The sequence below is a fragment of the Anguilla anguilla genome, chromosome 1 (assembly GCF_013347855.1).
Source record: "Anguilla anguilla isolate fAngAng1 chromosome 1, fAngAng1.pri, whole genome shotgun sequence".
NCBI lineage: Eukaryota > Metazoa > Chordata > Actinopteri > Anguilliformes > Anguillidae > Anguilla > Anguilla anguilla.
Genome location: NC_049201.1, coordinates 86964562 through 86979561, shown reverse-complemented (window position 1 = coordinate 86979561; position 15000 = coordinate 86964562). Strand labels below are relative to the sequence as shown.

The following is a 15000-nucleotide window of genomic DNA, read 5'->3' as shown; positions in this document are numbered from 1 at the left end:
ACACCAGCGGTGTAGAGTCTATCTATCAGTACTATACTCTGTGTGTGCACACCAGCGGTGTAGAGTCTATCTATCAGTACTATACTCTGTGTGTGCACACCAGCGGTGTAGAGTCTATCTATCAGTGCTATACTCTGTGTGTGCACACCAGCGGTGTAGAGTCAGTACTATACTCTGTGTGTGCACACCAGCGGTGTAGAGTCTATCTATCAGTACTATACTCTGTGTGTGCACACCAGCGGTGTAGAGTCTATCTATCAGTACTATACTCTGTGTGTGCACACCAGCGGTGTAGAGTCTATCTATCAGTACTACACTCTGTGTGCGCACACCAGCGGTGTAGAGTCTATCTATCAGTACTATACTCTGTGTGTGCACACCAGCGGTGTGGAGTCTATCTATCAGTACTATACTCTGTGTGTGCACACCAGCGGTGTAGAGTCTATCTATCAGTACTATACTCTGTGTGTGCACACCAGCGGTGTGGAGTCTATCTATTAGTACTATACTCTGTGTGTGCACACCAGCGGTGTGGAGTCTATCTATCAGTACTATACTCTGTGTGTGCACACCAGCGGTGTGGAGTCTATCTATCAGTACTATACTCTGTGTGTGGTTCCCCTGAATGTCAGTACTCAAGAGTTTCCCTCATTTTGTTTATTAGTTTTGATTGCATTTTTCGGATATATTGGCTCTTATACCTACTCATTACTTATAAGAATTCCTTATATACTTATATATTTATTAATTGATTGATTGATTGATTCATTCTTACACGCCTTTGATTCGTTTCCCCTGGATGAGTCACATGCCTTTGATTCGTTTCCCCTAGACGAGTCAAATGCCTTTGATTCGTTTCCCCTAGACGAGTCAAATGCCTTTGATTCGTTTCCCCTAGAGGAGTCACATGCCTTTGATTCGTTTCCCCTAGATGAGTTACATGCCTTTGATTCGTTTCCCCTGGATGAGTCACATGCCTTTGATTCGTTTCCCCTAGACGAGTCAAATGCCTTTGATTCGTTTCCCTAGAGGAGTCACATGCCTTTGATTCGTTTCCCCTAGATGAGTTACATGCCTTTGATTCGTTTCCCCTGGATGAGTCACATGCCTTTGATTCGTTTCCCCTAGACGAGTCAAATGCCTTTGATTCGTTTCCCTAGAGGAGTCACATGCCTTTGATTTGTTTCCCCTAGATGAGTTACATGCCTTTGATTCGTTTCCCCTGGATGAGTCACATGCCTTTGATTCGTTTCCCCTAGACGAGTCAAATGCCTTTGATTCGTTTCCCTAGAGGAGTCACATGCCTTTGATTTGTTTCCCCTAGAGGAGTTACATGCCTTTGATTCGTTTCCCCTAGAGGAGTTACATGCCTTTGATTCGTTTCCCCTAGAGGAGTTACATGACTTTGATTCGTTTCCCCTAGAGGAGTTACATGCCTTTGATTCGTTTCCCCTAGACGTGTCACACACACAGTCGTTCCCACGGCAGCTGACAGGCCTGTTGGGGGGTCGAACAGGGGGTGGCGAGGAGCAGAGGGATGGCCAGTGAAGTTTTGGTGGATTACCTGGGATATGCCTTTACCTGCCGATGTGACCCCCTGGGAGGGGGAGCAAGAGGATAACATCACAGGAAGATGACTGGGGGGTGGGGGGGGTGCTGAAGCCTCTCCCCAGTGTAACTGCCCTGTTGGGCCATGCTGTACTGTGGAATAAAGAGATCATTTCACTGCTTTTATAGAGTGCAAAAAACGCAAAAACTTAAACTGTGAATGTGAACGTTTTAAATTCTCCTGTTGCTTTTTTAGTTTAGTTTTTTTTCCTTTAGCTGAAGTGAGGACATGATTTGAATCTGAGTGTTGAGCCATATCATTTAGTGAAGGAGAAAGGCTTTATTTACTCAGCGAGTTTAACATTCTTTTGTAAATGGTTTGCCCTGCTTTTTTGAAAAACTACAAATATGGCGGACGATGAAGGAGGCAGCGAGGGTGACCTTTAACCCCGTTTCCTCCAGCGCTCTCTTGCTTTCTCTCCTTCCTTTTTGTCTGAAAGGTTTTCCTCGCTGTTTTACCAGGAGCAAATTTGTGTTTGTGTGACTGTAAAGATCATGAATATGAAATATAAAGATCAATGCGCTAGCTGTGCTTTTGTGTGATGGAAGTTTTTTGAAAACATTTTGGGAGGCACAAGCGAAGATTAAAATAAAGCTAAGTGACTACAAAGTTCTTTTGTTTGCGCATAATTATTTTTCTCTGCCTGCAAGGAGTGACACTGCAGTAACACTGGACACTGCAGTATAATTCCCTTTCACTGCTTTCAAAACATTTTCAACCTTAACTAATGTTCACAAACAAATGTAAAATTTTTATATATTTGCCTAAAATGTCTGTCAGATAACAGTTTGAAAAACTACAGCACTGTGACAGAGAACTGCTGAAGGTGAAGAAAAGAGAAGTTGACAACTGTTTGTCATTATCTAAATTATACTGAAAAATAGCAAAATGCATTGTTGTCATATGTCCAAAAAAGTGAAACAATTTAGGTAATCCGATTCAAAGACTACTGCACGCTGACCCAAATCATTCTTCAACTCTAACACTTACCATTTTCCTGACCCCGTTTCTCACATTAAACTCTATTTCTGGCTCTATGTGTTCTGTAAAATGTTTGAACCTTTTTATCTGTGGAAGAAAAATAATTTATTTTATTCATTCAGTCAAATTATGGAATATGTGCCATACTTTAGCAAAGTGAAAAATGTTCTGTTATCGCAACAGCGAAGAAATTCACTGTAGTGGGCATAGTTTAATCTCCTTTCCCACCATAGTGAAGTTATACTGCCCCCCTGTGGCTCCCCAGAAGACTACAGCTCAGGAGATTCTTACCTAAGGTCATTGAGCAGAAGCCAGCATGGATTTTACACACAATTTAACTCTCATTGGTCATTAACTTGCCAGCTGTTCAGACAGGTGCTGTACGCCAGCAGACCCTGAACCTTTCATGTACCGATGCTAACTTTAACCCAAATTATATATGTTCCCTGTTGAATATGCTTCACGAGCACAAACAGCAGCAAAATATGATTCTATGGGCCTCGTCTGAGGAAAGAACAGACAGATAGAGAGCAGATAGATGGACAGACAGAGAGCAGATAGATGGACAGACAGAGAGAGAGCAGATAGATGGACAGACAGAGAGCAGATAGATGGACAGACAGAGAGAGAGCAGATAGATGGACAGACAGAGAGAGAGCAGATAGATGGACAGACAGAGAGAGAGCAGATAGATGGACAGACAGAGAGAGAGCAGATAGATGGACAGACAGATAGAGAGCAGATAGATGGACAGACAGATAGAGAGCAGATAGATGGACAGACAGAGAGAGAGCAGATAGATGGACAGACAGAGAGCAGATAGATGGACAGACAGAGAGAGAGCAGATAGATGGACAGACAGAGAGAGAGCAGATAGATGGACAGACAGATAGAGAGCAGATAGATGGACAGACAGAGAGAGAGCAGATAGATGGACAGACAGATAGAGAGCAGATAGATGGACAGACAGAGAGAGAGCAGATAGATGGACAGACAGATAGAGAGCAGATAGATGGACAGACAGAGACAATGAGGATATTCCCACAATGCACTGGAACGCTGGCTAGGACACCCACATCAGGCACCCTTTCCACATTCCCAGAGCGCTCTCCGCTCAGTTGTACCGTCAGGTGTGTTTGCAGTGGCGTTCCAACGGAAAGTTGGTGAGTTTACTGTTAACATGGGGGGAGGGGGGTTCACAAACTGGGTCCTGTCACCCCCCCACTTCACAGATTTCACCCACCATTTACATTACATTGATTTATCAGATGCTTTTACCCAAAGCGACGTACAAAAGTGCATATCATGGTCTTTGGAACAACTGCAAAACACAGGTTCAGTAAGGTACAATACTCATTTCATACAGCTATTTATAGCCAAGAACACAGTTCAGTTCTCGCAGTGAACATTATTCTGACCAAACTTCTGCCACGTTATTTAACGTCCTACCTGGCAAATTAATGATGAAACAATGCAACCCCCTTTCTAACGGCATCGTTTGCCATGTAGAACATTAAATGAGAGCATTGATCAATCGGACTGACTCATAAAAGCGCTGGGATGTGGATATGAGGGTTATTAATGCATAATGGGGCCTTAAAAGGGTGAATCATCACATCATTTGCATTTGTGATGTTGTTTAAGAATGTCGTTAGCCAGACCCGGCCCTAGCACGCGTATTAACCAGGTGAATGCACCTGTGTTCTTTCACTGCGCATGCTGCTCTGGACAACAGTGTCTGCTAAATCAATGTCATCTAATCACAGGCAGTAAAAGAGTTTCATTTAAGAACGATGAACAGCTTGTTTACAATTTAGGGGTTTCAAATGTGGCTGGAGCAAAAAATCTACATGAACAGGAGACCCACAGGACCAAACGTGAGAACCACTGCTCTGATCTGTGTGGGCGTCCAGGAAGGCGGGTGGGATATTTCACTGAAATATCTAAATGAATAGAGTTTCACTACAGTTAGCATTAAAAACAGAGCTTCCTAAATTCCTGATTCACGAACAGCACAGAGAGAAGAGCAGCAGTTGTGTGAGAGTCGTCTCTTGGACGCATCCGAAGCGTGTTCCTGGTGTCTGCTGGGTGGTGCTGGACAGAGACCAGCGTTGCCATGGAAAACGGAGCTCGGTGACTAGAGTTGCCATGGTAACCAGGGCATTAACCACGCGCAGTCGGAACGGAGATGAGCCACAGTGCTGCTGGGGAGGCGTCAGACCTCCCAACCCCGCAGCCAGGTATCCCACAATCCATTACCTCCCACTCCCCACCCACTCACACAACGAGATGCACCACTTCACATCAACCATCGCCACGGCTCCATATGTTTTTATTACGACCAGTTTCCATGAACACAAAACAAAACAAAAATCTTTTGCAGGCTTTGAGGTGATGTAGCGATGGCCAAACACACAAACAGTACAGTGCAGTAAATACTGTGTGAGTAGGTGTACAAAACTATTAACGCTGACTGGAAGCCCCGTCCTGTTATTCCACATACGGACATACAGGCATTACAATTCTTACACTGTTTCTTATATGGACTAAATGAAAAATACACAAAAAAACGTTTCTGGGAAAGATATCCCTGGATTAAGTGTGCAAACGCAGATATTTTTAGTGGGATATGGACTACGGTCAAAGGATCTAATAATACCAGTCTGCAGAAAGCACAGAGCTTCATCACACCAGCACACGCACATCTGATCCAGAAACGCCTTCCAGGAAATATGACGTCTGCATTTCGCACTTTGGATTTCAATCAAAAAATATATATTGAAAACACAAGAGTAGCTACCGGCGACATAAAACATGATTTACAGTCAGAACAAAGGCCGGTTATGAAAACAGACAGGTTCCCAGCTACTCTTTCAAACGTAAAACCATAAAAATTTACAAGCATACAAAAATATATTCTGAACAGGTACATTTTCTGAATAAATCAAGGATGACTGTCATGATAATGGATAATGCCGCTGCTGTTGATTTTAAAGAAAACTTTACACATAAATATGTACAGTGGCACAAAGCTCAGAAAGTACTCTCCAGGCCCAGTTCTGTTGATAAATATTTACCACCAGGCAAAATAACTTCCATCTGGCACCGCCCCCCCCCCCCCCAACAGGCTAATAGACAGAGAAAGCTTCTTCAGTTTTCTTTTTCGGCCAATGAAAGTGCTCTGTGATTCAGGGATCGATATCTGCTTTGTAACACTGTGAAGTCCATGCAAACCGACCTGCACTGATTACCCTCGTGCTATCCACACAACCCCAGTCCTGCATTAGGAACATTTCAGCAAGAATAATAATCCAAGTACAGTGGATGTGCTTAATTCCGAGATAGTCCTGTTCATTCTCACACTTTAAAAACTGAAGGGCCATCCTGCACACCTCCTTAACGAGCACAGCCTACACTGAGCACACTCCCCAAAACAGCAGTTTCTCAGTCCAGCAGCCTGCCTAATTAACACTAATAAACACAGCCGCTGCTCGCGTTCTGATCAGCCGCCTCGTTTGCCGAAGTCAAGCGCTGGGAAAACTCCGTTACCCGTCCCGCCGTCGGCCTGGAGAGTTCCCTCCACACTGGGGGGTGGGGGGGGGGGGGGGTTCTGCTCATTAATCAGCAGCTGGGCTTGTTTGTGGGGTAAACCTGTCACAGGGAGAGCAGACCCAGCTCTGTCTGGTCCAAAGAGCCAGACTCTCTGCTGCACTGGACCCGGGAACGTGCAGGACTTCAGCTTATTAATGCAGCACTGGGCTCGTCCCAGGCTCCGGTGGAGTTTCTGTTTATTAATGCATAATTATATTTAAATCTGGCCCCACAGACACAAAACTTCATATTACTTATGGATTACGCCATAGGGTTAATGTTACTAAATCTCCCAAAAACCTTCAGTCAGATCTACTCGATTTCTTCCTCCCCCTGTTTCTCTTTCCCTCCCTCCCTCCCTCCCTCCCTCCCTCTCCTCTCTGCCTCTCTCCCCCTCTCTTCTTCCCTCCCTCCATCCCTTCCTCCCTCTCCCCCCTCTCTCTTTCTCTCCCATTCCCCATATCCCTCTCTCTCCCTGCCCCTCTCCCTTCCCCCTCTCTCTCCCTTCCCCTCCCCCCCTCCATCCCTTCCTCCCTCTCCCCCTCTCTCTTTCTCTCCCATTCCCCATATCCCTCTCTCTCTCCCTCCCCCTCTCCCTCCCTCCCTTCCACCCTCTCTCACTCCCACCTTCCACCCTCTCCCCCACCCTCCCTCTCCCCCTCCCTCCCTCCCTCCCTCCCTCCCTTCCACCCTCTCCCCCTCCTCCTCTCTCTCCCTCCCCCTCTCCCCCTCTCCTCTGTACTCATCCCCTCCACAGAGGGCCCTTAGGCCCCTCTCCCCCTCTCCTCTGTACTCATCCCCTCCACAGAGGGCCCTTAGGGATGAACTGAACGGGCCGTATGTTTCGGCAGCCGGAGGGGTCACACCGGCCTCGTTCCCCGGCCTGTCCGGGGGGGCCCGGGGGCCCTGGGGGGCCCGGCACGCCCTGCTGTCCCACCGGTCCTGGGGGGCCTACTGTCCCATAGCCTGGGGGCCCGGGAACGCCTGGTGTGAAGGGACAGAGAGAGAAGAATGATCCATCACACCATCCTGAGCAGGAAACAGAGACGGTGCTCTTCCTCCGAACGTTTGGCACCTGGGCTCTCACCTGGAGCTCCAGACCTGCCCCTGCGCCCCACCTCTGCGTCCCCCACCGGCCCCTTCTGCCCTTTCACCCCCACCGCACCTGCAGGAAGACACGCCCACACAGGAAGTGAGACATCACAGACTCCACACGCAGGAAGTGCTGATGTTACAAACACACACAGGAAGTGCTGATGTTACAGATTCCCACACAGGAAGTGCTGGTGTTACAGACTCCAAACACAGAAAGTGCTGATGTTACAGACTCCCACACAGGAAGTGCTGGTGTTACAGACTCCACACACAGGAAGTGCTGATGTTACAAACACACACAGGAAGTGCTGATGTTACAGACTCACAGACAGAAAGTGCTGGTGTTACAGACTCCACACACAGGAAGTGCTGGTGTTACAGACTCCACACACAGGAAGTGCTGATGTTACAGACTCAAACACAGGAAGTGCTGGTGTTACAGACTCACACACAGGAAGTGCTGGTGTTACAGACTCCACACACAGGAAGTGCTGGTGTTACAGACTCCACACACAGGAAGTGCTGATGGTACAGACTCACACACAGGAAGTGCTGATGGTACAGACTCACACACAGGAAGTGCTGATGTTACAGGCTCACACACAGGAAGTGCTGGTGTTACAGACTCACACACAGGAAGTGCTGGTGTTACAGACTCACACACAGGAAGTGCTGGTGTTACAGGCTCACACACAGGAAGTGCTGGTGTTACAGGCTCACACACAGGAAGTGCTGGTGTTACAGGCTCACCTGGAGGTCCCCCGGGCCCGTGCTGGCCAGGTTGTCCAGGTAGGCCGGGCTGGCCGGCACAGCCCTGTTCCCCAGGTACTCCGTCCTGCCCAGGGGGCCCCGGAGGGCCACGGGGGGAGACCACGCCCGGCGGCGCCTGTCTGTGGGACAGGAAGGAGACCAGCCGCTCTGCAGGAGCACAGAGAGGGTCACACGACTGAAACAGGAACACTGAGAGGGTCACATGACTGAAACAGGAACACTGAGAGGGTCACATGATCGAAACAGAAACACAGAGAGGGTCACACGACTGAAACAGGAACACTGAGAGGGTCACATGACTGAAACAGGAACACTGAGAGGGTCACATGATCGAAACAGAAAGACAGAGCGGGTCACACAACTGAAACAGGAACACAGAGAGGGTCACATGACTGAAACAGAAAGACAGAGCGGGTCACACAACTGAAACAGGAACACAGAGAGGGTCACATGACTGAAACAGGAACACTGAGAGGGTCACATGACAGTGCAGTGTGTACTCACCATCAAAGATCCTATTGACCTGCTGGCGAATTAAGCTCTCAATTTCATCATAGTTCACTGGAGCCTACAGAAGCAATGAGAGAGAGTAAGAAAGATAAGGGAAAGATGGAGAAAGAGAGAGATAGGGCAGAGAAAAAGAGATGAGAGAAATAGAGAGAGCATGGGGGGAGAGAGAGATTTAATAAAGCGGTTAACACTGGAACACAGGAAGCTGAACTGTGAGATATGATCTTGTGGAAGTACAGTGACTCTCACCTGTATCCCAGGTAACCCTGGTGTTCCGGGGGTGCCGGTGGACCCTGGGGGGCCGGGGTCCCCCTCCTCTCCAGGCTCCCCGTGGGGGCCCATGAGGCCCCTCAGACCCCCACCAGAGGACTTCCACGAGGAGTACCCCCCGCTGGGCGGGCCGGGGTCACCTGGCTCCCCTGGGGTACCCCTCGGCCCTACAGGCCCCGCCTCCCCCTGAGAGAGAGACACACACATGTAGCACTGCGCTCTGACCAGCAGGGGGAGCACACATACACATACACAAAAACACACACATGCAGCACTGCGCTCTGACCAGCAGGGGGCGCACACACACATACACAAAACACGCACATGCAGCACTGCACTCTGACCAGCAGGGGGCACACACACACACACATGCAGCACTTCGCTTTGACCAGCAGGGGGTGCGCACACACACATACACACACACATGCAGCACTGCGCTCTGACCAGAAGGGGGCACACACACATACACACACACATTCAGCACTGCGCTCTGACCAGCAGGGGGCCCAGACACACACAGTACACATTTAAATAACGACAGAGAAACCAGGGTGTGTCGCTGAGACCAAACTCCCACCTTCTGACCAGGGGGCCCCCTCATTCCTGGGTGTCCTGGAGACCCCTAAAAACAGAGAGAAAGAAGGGGGGGAGAGAGAGAGTAAGAGAGGAGAAAGAGAGGATCTAATTGCAGTTTCTAGAGCATTCCTGTGGCCAGTGATAAAACAATGTGCAGCCAGACATTTGGGAAGATTTTAAATGTCACAGGTCAGCTCACAAGTCAGAGGTCAGAGGTCAGAAAAACAAAACTCACGTCTTTGCCTGGAGAACCATCTTTGCCCGGCTCCCCCTGTTGGACAGATCAGGAACAGTGATAAAAGGAGCTGTACTGATCATCCTGTGTACAGCGAGCGTATACAGAGATCCCAGAAACATACACCTGAATCAACAGAAACACTATCAGAGCTCAGTGTGTCTCTATCAGAGCTCAGTGTGTCTCTATCAGAGCTCAGTGTGTCTATCAGAGCTCAGTGTGTCTCTATCACAGCTCAGTGTGTCTCTATCAGAGCTCAGTGTGTCTCTATCAGAGCTCAGTGTGTCTATCAGAGCTCAGTGTGTCTCTATCAGAGCTCAGTGTGTCTATCAGAGCTCAGTGTGTCTCCATCTGAGCTCAGTGTGTCAGAGCTCAGTATGTCTCTAACAGAGCTCAGTGTGTCAGAGCTCAGTGTGTCTCTATCACAGCTCAGTGTGTCTCTATCACAGCTCAGTGTGTCTATCAGAGCTCAGTGTGTCTCCATCAGAGCTCAGTGTGTCTCTATTAGAGCTCAGTGTGTCTCTATCAGAGCTCAGTGTGTCAGAGCTCAGTGTGTCTCTATCAGAGCTCAGTGTGTCTCTATCAGAGCTCAGTGTGTCTATCAGAGCTCAGTGTGTCTCTATCAGAGCTCAGTGTGTCTATCAGAGCTCAGTGTGTCTCTATCAGAGCTCAGTGTGTCTCTATCAGAGCTCAGTGTGTCTATCAGAGCTCAGTGTGCCTCTATAAGAGCTCAGTGTGTCTATCACAGCTCAGTGTGTCTCTATTAGAGCTCAGTGTGTCTATCAGAGCTCAGTGTGTCTCTATCAGAGCTCAGTGTGTCTCTATCTCAGCTCAGTGTGTCTCTATCAGAGCTCAGTGTGTGTCTATCAGAGCTCAGTGTGTCTATCAGAGCTCAGTGTGCCTCTATAAGAGCTCAGTGTGTCTATCAGAGCTCAGTGTGTCTCTATCAGAGCTCAGTGTGTCTCTATCACAGCTCAGTGCGTCTCTATCAGAGCTCAGTGTGTCTCTATCACAGCTCAGTGTGTCTCTATTAGAGCTCAGTATGTCTATCAGAGCTCAGTGTGTCTCTATCAGAGCTCAGTGTGTCTATCAGAGCTCAGTGTGTCTCCATCAGAGCTCAGTGTGTCTCTATTAGAGCTCAGTGTGTCTCTATCAGAGCTCAGTGTGTCTATCAGAGCTCAGTGTGTCTCCATCTGAGCTCAGTGTGTCAGAGCTCAGTGTGTCTCTATCAGAGCTCAGTGTGTCAGAGCTCAGTGTGTCTCTATCACAGCTCAGTGTGTCTCTATCAGAGCTCAGTGTGTCTATCAGAGCTCAGTGTGTCTCCATCAGAGCTCAGTGTGTCTCTATTAGAGCTCAGTGTGTCTCTATCAGAGCTCAGTGTGTCAGAGCTCAGTGTGTCTCTATCAGAGCTCAGTGTGTCAGAGCTCAGTGTGTCTCTATCAGAGCTCAGTGTGTCTATCAGAGCTCAGTATGTCTCTATCAGAGCTCAGTGTGTCTCTATCAGAGCTCAGTGTGTCTATCAGAGCTCAGTGTGCCTCTATAAGAGCTCAGTGTGTCTATCACAGCTCAGTGTGTCTCTATCAGAGCTCAGTGTGTCTATCAGAGCTCAGTGTGTCTCTATCAGAGCTCAGTGTGTCTCTATCACAGCTCAGTGTGTCTCTATCAGAGCTCAGTGTGTCTATCAGAGCTCAGTGTGCCTCTATAAGAGCTCAGTGTGTCTATCAGAGCTCAGTGTGTCTCTATCAGAGCTCAGTGTGTCTATCAGAGCTCAGTGTGCCTCTATCAGAGCTCAGTGTGTCTCTATCAGAGCTCAGTGTGTCTATCACAGCTCAGTGTGTCTCTATTAGAGCTCAGTATGTCTATCAGAGCTCAGTTTGTCTCTATCAGAGCTCAGTGTGTCTCTATCACAGCTCAGTGTGTCTCTATCAGAGCTCAGTGTGTCTATCAGAGCTCAGTGTGTCTCTATCACAGCTCAGTGTGTCTCTATTAGAGCTCAGTGTGTCTCTATCAGAGCTCAGTGTGTATCAGAGCTCAGTGTGTCAGAGCTCAGTGTGTCTCTATCAGAGCTCAGTGTGTCTCTATCAGAGCTCAGTGTGTCTCTATCACAGCTCAGTGTGTCTCTATTAGAGCTCAGTGTGTCTATCAGAGCTCAGTGTGTCTCTATTAGAGCTCAGTGTGTCTATCAGAGCTCAGTGTGTCTCTATCACAGCTCAGTGTGTCTCTATTAGAGCTCAGTGTGTCTATCAGAGCTCAGTGTGTCAGAGCTCAGTGTGTCTCTATCAGAGCTCAGTGTGTCTCTATCAGAGCTCAGTGTGTCTATTAGAGCTCAGTGTGTGACTGTGAAAGGAGACTTGATATATTCATAACATAATTACTGGTTTCACACCCATTAGACACCCACTTTATACTCAGTGTATACTGTACTTACAGCACGCTCACTGCATGCTACCTGTGTGACTGAGTAACTCCTAAGACACCTGGCTGTGCGGATTTGCACTAGCTGCGCTGAGACTCACTGCTGAACCGGGACGTCCTGTAGGCCCAGGAGAGCCTGCCAGTCCTGGTACTCCTCTTTCCCCGGCTGCCCCTCTGTCCCCCTCTTCTCCCTGAACGTCCTGCAAACAGACACACACATACCCAGACTCAGAGAGGCCCAAAACCCCCCTACCGCAGCTGGAGATGTGTTTGCGTGTGTGTGCATGTGTATGTGTAGAGGGTGTGTGTGTGAGTGTGTGTGTGTGTGTACAGGGTGTGTGTGTGTGTGAGTGTGTGTGTGTGTGTGTGTGTATTTGTGTTTGTGTGTGTGTAGAGAATATGTGTGAGTGTGTGTGTGCGAGTGTGTGTGTGTGTTTATGTGTAGAGGGTGTGTGTGTGAGTGTGTGTGTGTACAGGGTGTGTGTGTGTGTGTGTGTGTGTGATACTAATTCTTACTGGGCCGTGTGGTCCAGGTGGACCGGGTGGACCAGATGGACCTTGAGATCCCTACATCACAGAGAAAGAAAAACAAGTTTATACACTCACACACACAAATTTCTACACACACACACACACACACACACACTCTCACACACACATACACACACACACACACTCCTGGTGCTGACACTCACACACACACGCATACACACACACACACACACACTCCTGGTGCTGACACACACACACACACTTACACACACTCCTGGTGCTGACACTCACACACACACACTTACACACACTCCTGGTGCTGACACACACACACACACACTCCTGGTGCTGACACTCACACACACACACACTCCTGGTGCTGACACACACACACACACACTCCTGGTGCTGACACACACACACACACACACACTCCTGGTGCTGACACTCACACACACACACACACACTCCTGGTGCTGACACTCACACACACACACTTACACACACTCCTGGTGCTGACACACACACACACACACTCCTGGTGCTGACACTCACACACACACACACTCCTGGTGCTGACACACACACACACACACTCCTGGTGCTGACACACACACACACACACACACTCCTGGTGCTGACACTCACACACACACACACACACTCCTGGTGCTGACACTCACACACACACACATACACACACTACTGGTGCTGACACACACACACACACACACACTCCTGGTGCTGACACACACACACACACACACTCCTGGTGCTGACACACACACACTCCTGGTGCTGACACACACACACACACACACACACTCCTGGTGCTGACACACACACACACACTCCTGGTGGTGACACACACACACACACACACACTCCTGGTGCTCTCACACACACACACACACTCACACACACACACACACACACACACACACTCCTGGTGCTGACACTCACAGGGGTTCCTGGGGGCCCCTGGGATCCCTCTTCACCGGGCATTCCAAGGTCACCCTGCAAGCAGAGGGCCACCAGCCAATCAGAGAGGATATTCCTCTGTTCCCACAGCCAATCGGAAAGTACACTCCACAGTTATACCAGCTGCTGTGGGCTGCAGTCATATTTGCGGCTTAATGTTTGCAAGTGTACATGTGATCAGGAGCGATCACTACAGGAATATGGGGCAACACTCGCTCTCACATGCAAAAGCCCCGCCCAGCCTGTGTTTCTCAGAGCTTTGCCTGTTCTCACTGATCTCTAAGCCCCTCCCCTTTTATTCTGGGGCAAAGAATCGCTAATAAACCCGGGGATGCTGCTCTTCGGCTGTGAGGCAGCAGAACACTGCTGCAGCCAGTCTGGTGGCGGTTCGCTCAGTTTCCCTCACACAGGAGGGACATGGGCGCAGGGGATCCTGGGATACCTGCCAGCCATGGCCACTCCCCCACCGACTTCTAAAATGCCATTTCTACTATCCATCAGGAAAGGCTGGAAGCCAAACTTCACTTTCAAAATGTCTTCCAGACTTTCCTCTGCACTCTTCCAATATCAGACCATGTTTTTCATCAGGTCTTATGGCAGCTTACGACTCCACTGAAATGGATCTTGGCAGTGCTTGTTCTGCAGCCTGGATTATCCCGATTCTGTATGGTCCTGCCTTGATGTCATTAGGTATTTCGAAAAAAAAGAGAGAGAGCAAGAGCAAGAGAAAGTGAGAGGATACTGACCTCCATTCCTTGGAGGCCTGGTAATCCAAATGGACCTGGAGGACCAACACATCCCTGAGAGAGAAAGAGAGCGAAACGGGCAAGAAAAGATGCTATATTACTATCACAAAAAAATAAACAGGATGAAATGTTTTGAGATGGGGGACATGCTGTGTTTAAGGAGTTATGGTTTATCATGGTGTTGTGTAGAGTAAAAGTTGTGGTTTGTTATGTTGTGGTGTTAAGTGAGTTGTGGTTTGGCATGGAGTGGTGTTGAGTGAGTTGTGGTTTGTTAAGGCGTATTGAGTGAATTGTGGTTTGGCATGGTGTGGTGTTGAGTAAGAGTTTGTTATGGTGTGGTTTTGAGTAAGAGTTGTGGTTTGTTATGGTGTGGTGTTGAGTGAGAGTTGTGGTTTGTTATGGTGTGTTGTGTGAGTTGTGGTTTGGCATGGTATTGTTGGGCTGAGGTTCTACCTTTGGCCCTGGGGGGCCATAAGGCCCTGGAATTCCCATGGTTCCCTGCAGGATTCAGAGATGGTGATTATCACACTGCACTGCCCTCTACAGGACAGCTGCTACATTACAGTTCACCACTACTCTAAAAAATATGCTGAGAATGAGCTTCCATTTACATTTCAACATGTGCTGGAATATGATCTTACATTGTTCAAAACTGAACTTTGAACTATTATGTTTTATATTGAATTTATCTGATTAATAATCTTCTCTCTAGGGTTCTCGACACACTT

General features: G+C 48.4%; 2 protein-coding genes across 6 annotated transcripts in view; one reads left to right on the top strand and one right to left on the bottom strand.

Annotated features, from left to right (window-relative positions):
- LOC118233413 (microtubule-actin cross-linking factor 1-like) overlaps nt 1–2221 on the top strand; it is a 31914-nt gene extending 29693 nt beyond the window's left edge. Inside the window, exon 28 of the mRNA XM_035429195.1 lies at nt 1457–2221. Within this exon, the coding sequence (XP_035285086.1) occupies nt 1457–1548 (92 nt within the window). The 3' untranslated portion in view covers nt 1549–2221. The remainder of the gene's footprint in view (nt 1–1456) is intronic.
- Nucleotides 2222–6957: 4736 nt separating this feature from the next.
- LOC118232866 (collagen alpha-1(XVI) chain-like) overlaps nt 6958–15000 on the bottom strand; it is a 54398-nt gene continuing 46355 nt past the window's right edge. For all 5 annotated transcript variants that reach the window (XM_035428084.1, XM_035428055.1, XM_035428093.1 and 2 more), the window contains 12 exons: nt 14726–14770; nt 14273–14326; nt 13509–13562; nt 12570–12620; nt 12155–12253; nt 9639–9674; nt 9405–9449; nt 8807–9013; nt 8552–8615; nt 8027–8194; nt 7269–7346; nt 6958–7165 (listed from right to left, as the gene is read on the bottom strand). In XM_035428084.1, coding sequence (XP_035283975.1) covers nt 6975–7165; nt 7269–7346; nt 8027–8194; nt 8552–8615; nt 8807–9013; nt 9405–9449; nt 9639–9674; nt 12155–12253; nt 12570–12620; nt 13509–13562; nt 14273–14326; nt 14726–14770 — 1092 coding nt within the window. In that variant the 3' untranslated portion in view covers nt 6958–6974. The remainder of the gene's footprint in view (nt 7166–7268; nt 7347–8026; nt 8195–8551; nt 8616–8806; nt 9014–9404; nt 9450–9638; nt 9675–12154; nt 12254–12569; nt 12621–13508; nt 13563–14272; nt 14327–14725; nt 14771–15000) is intronic.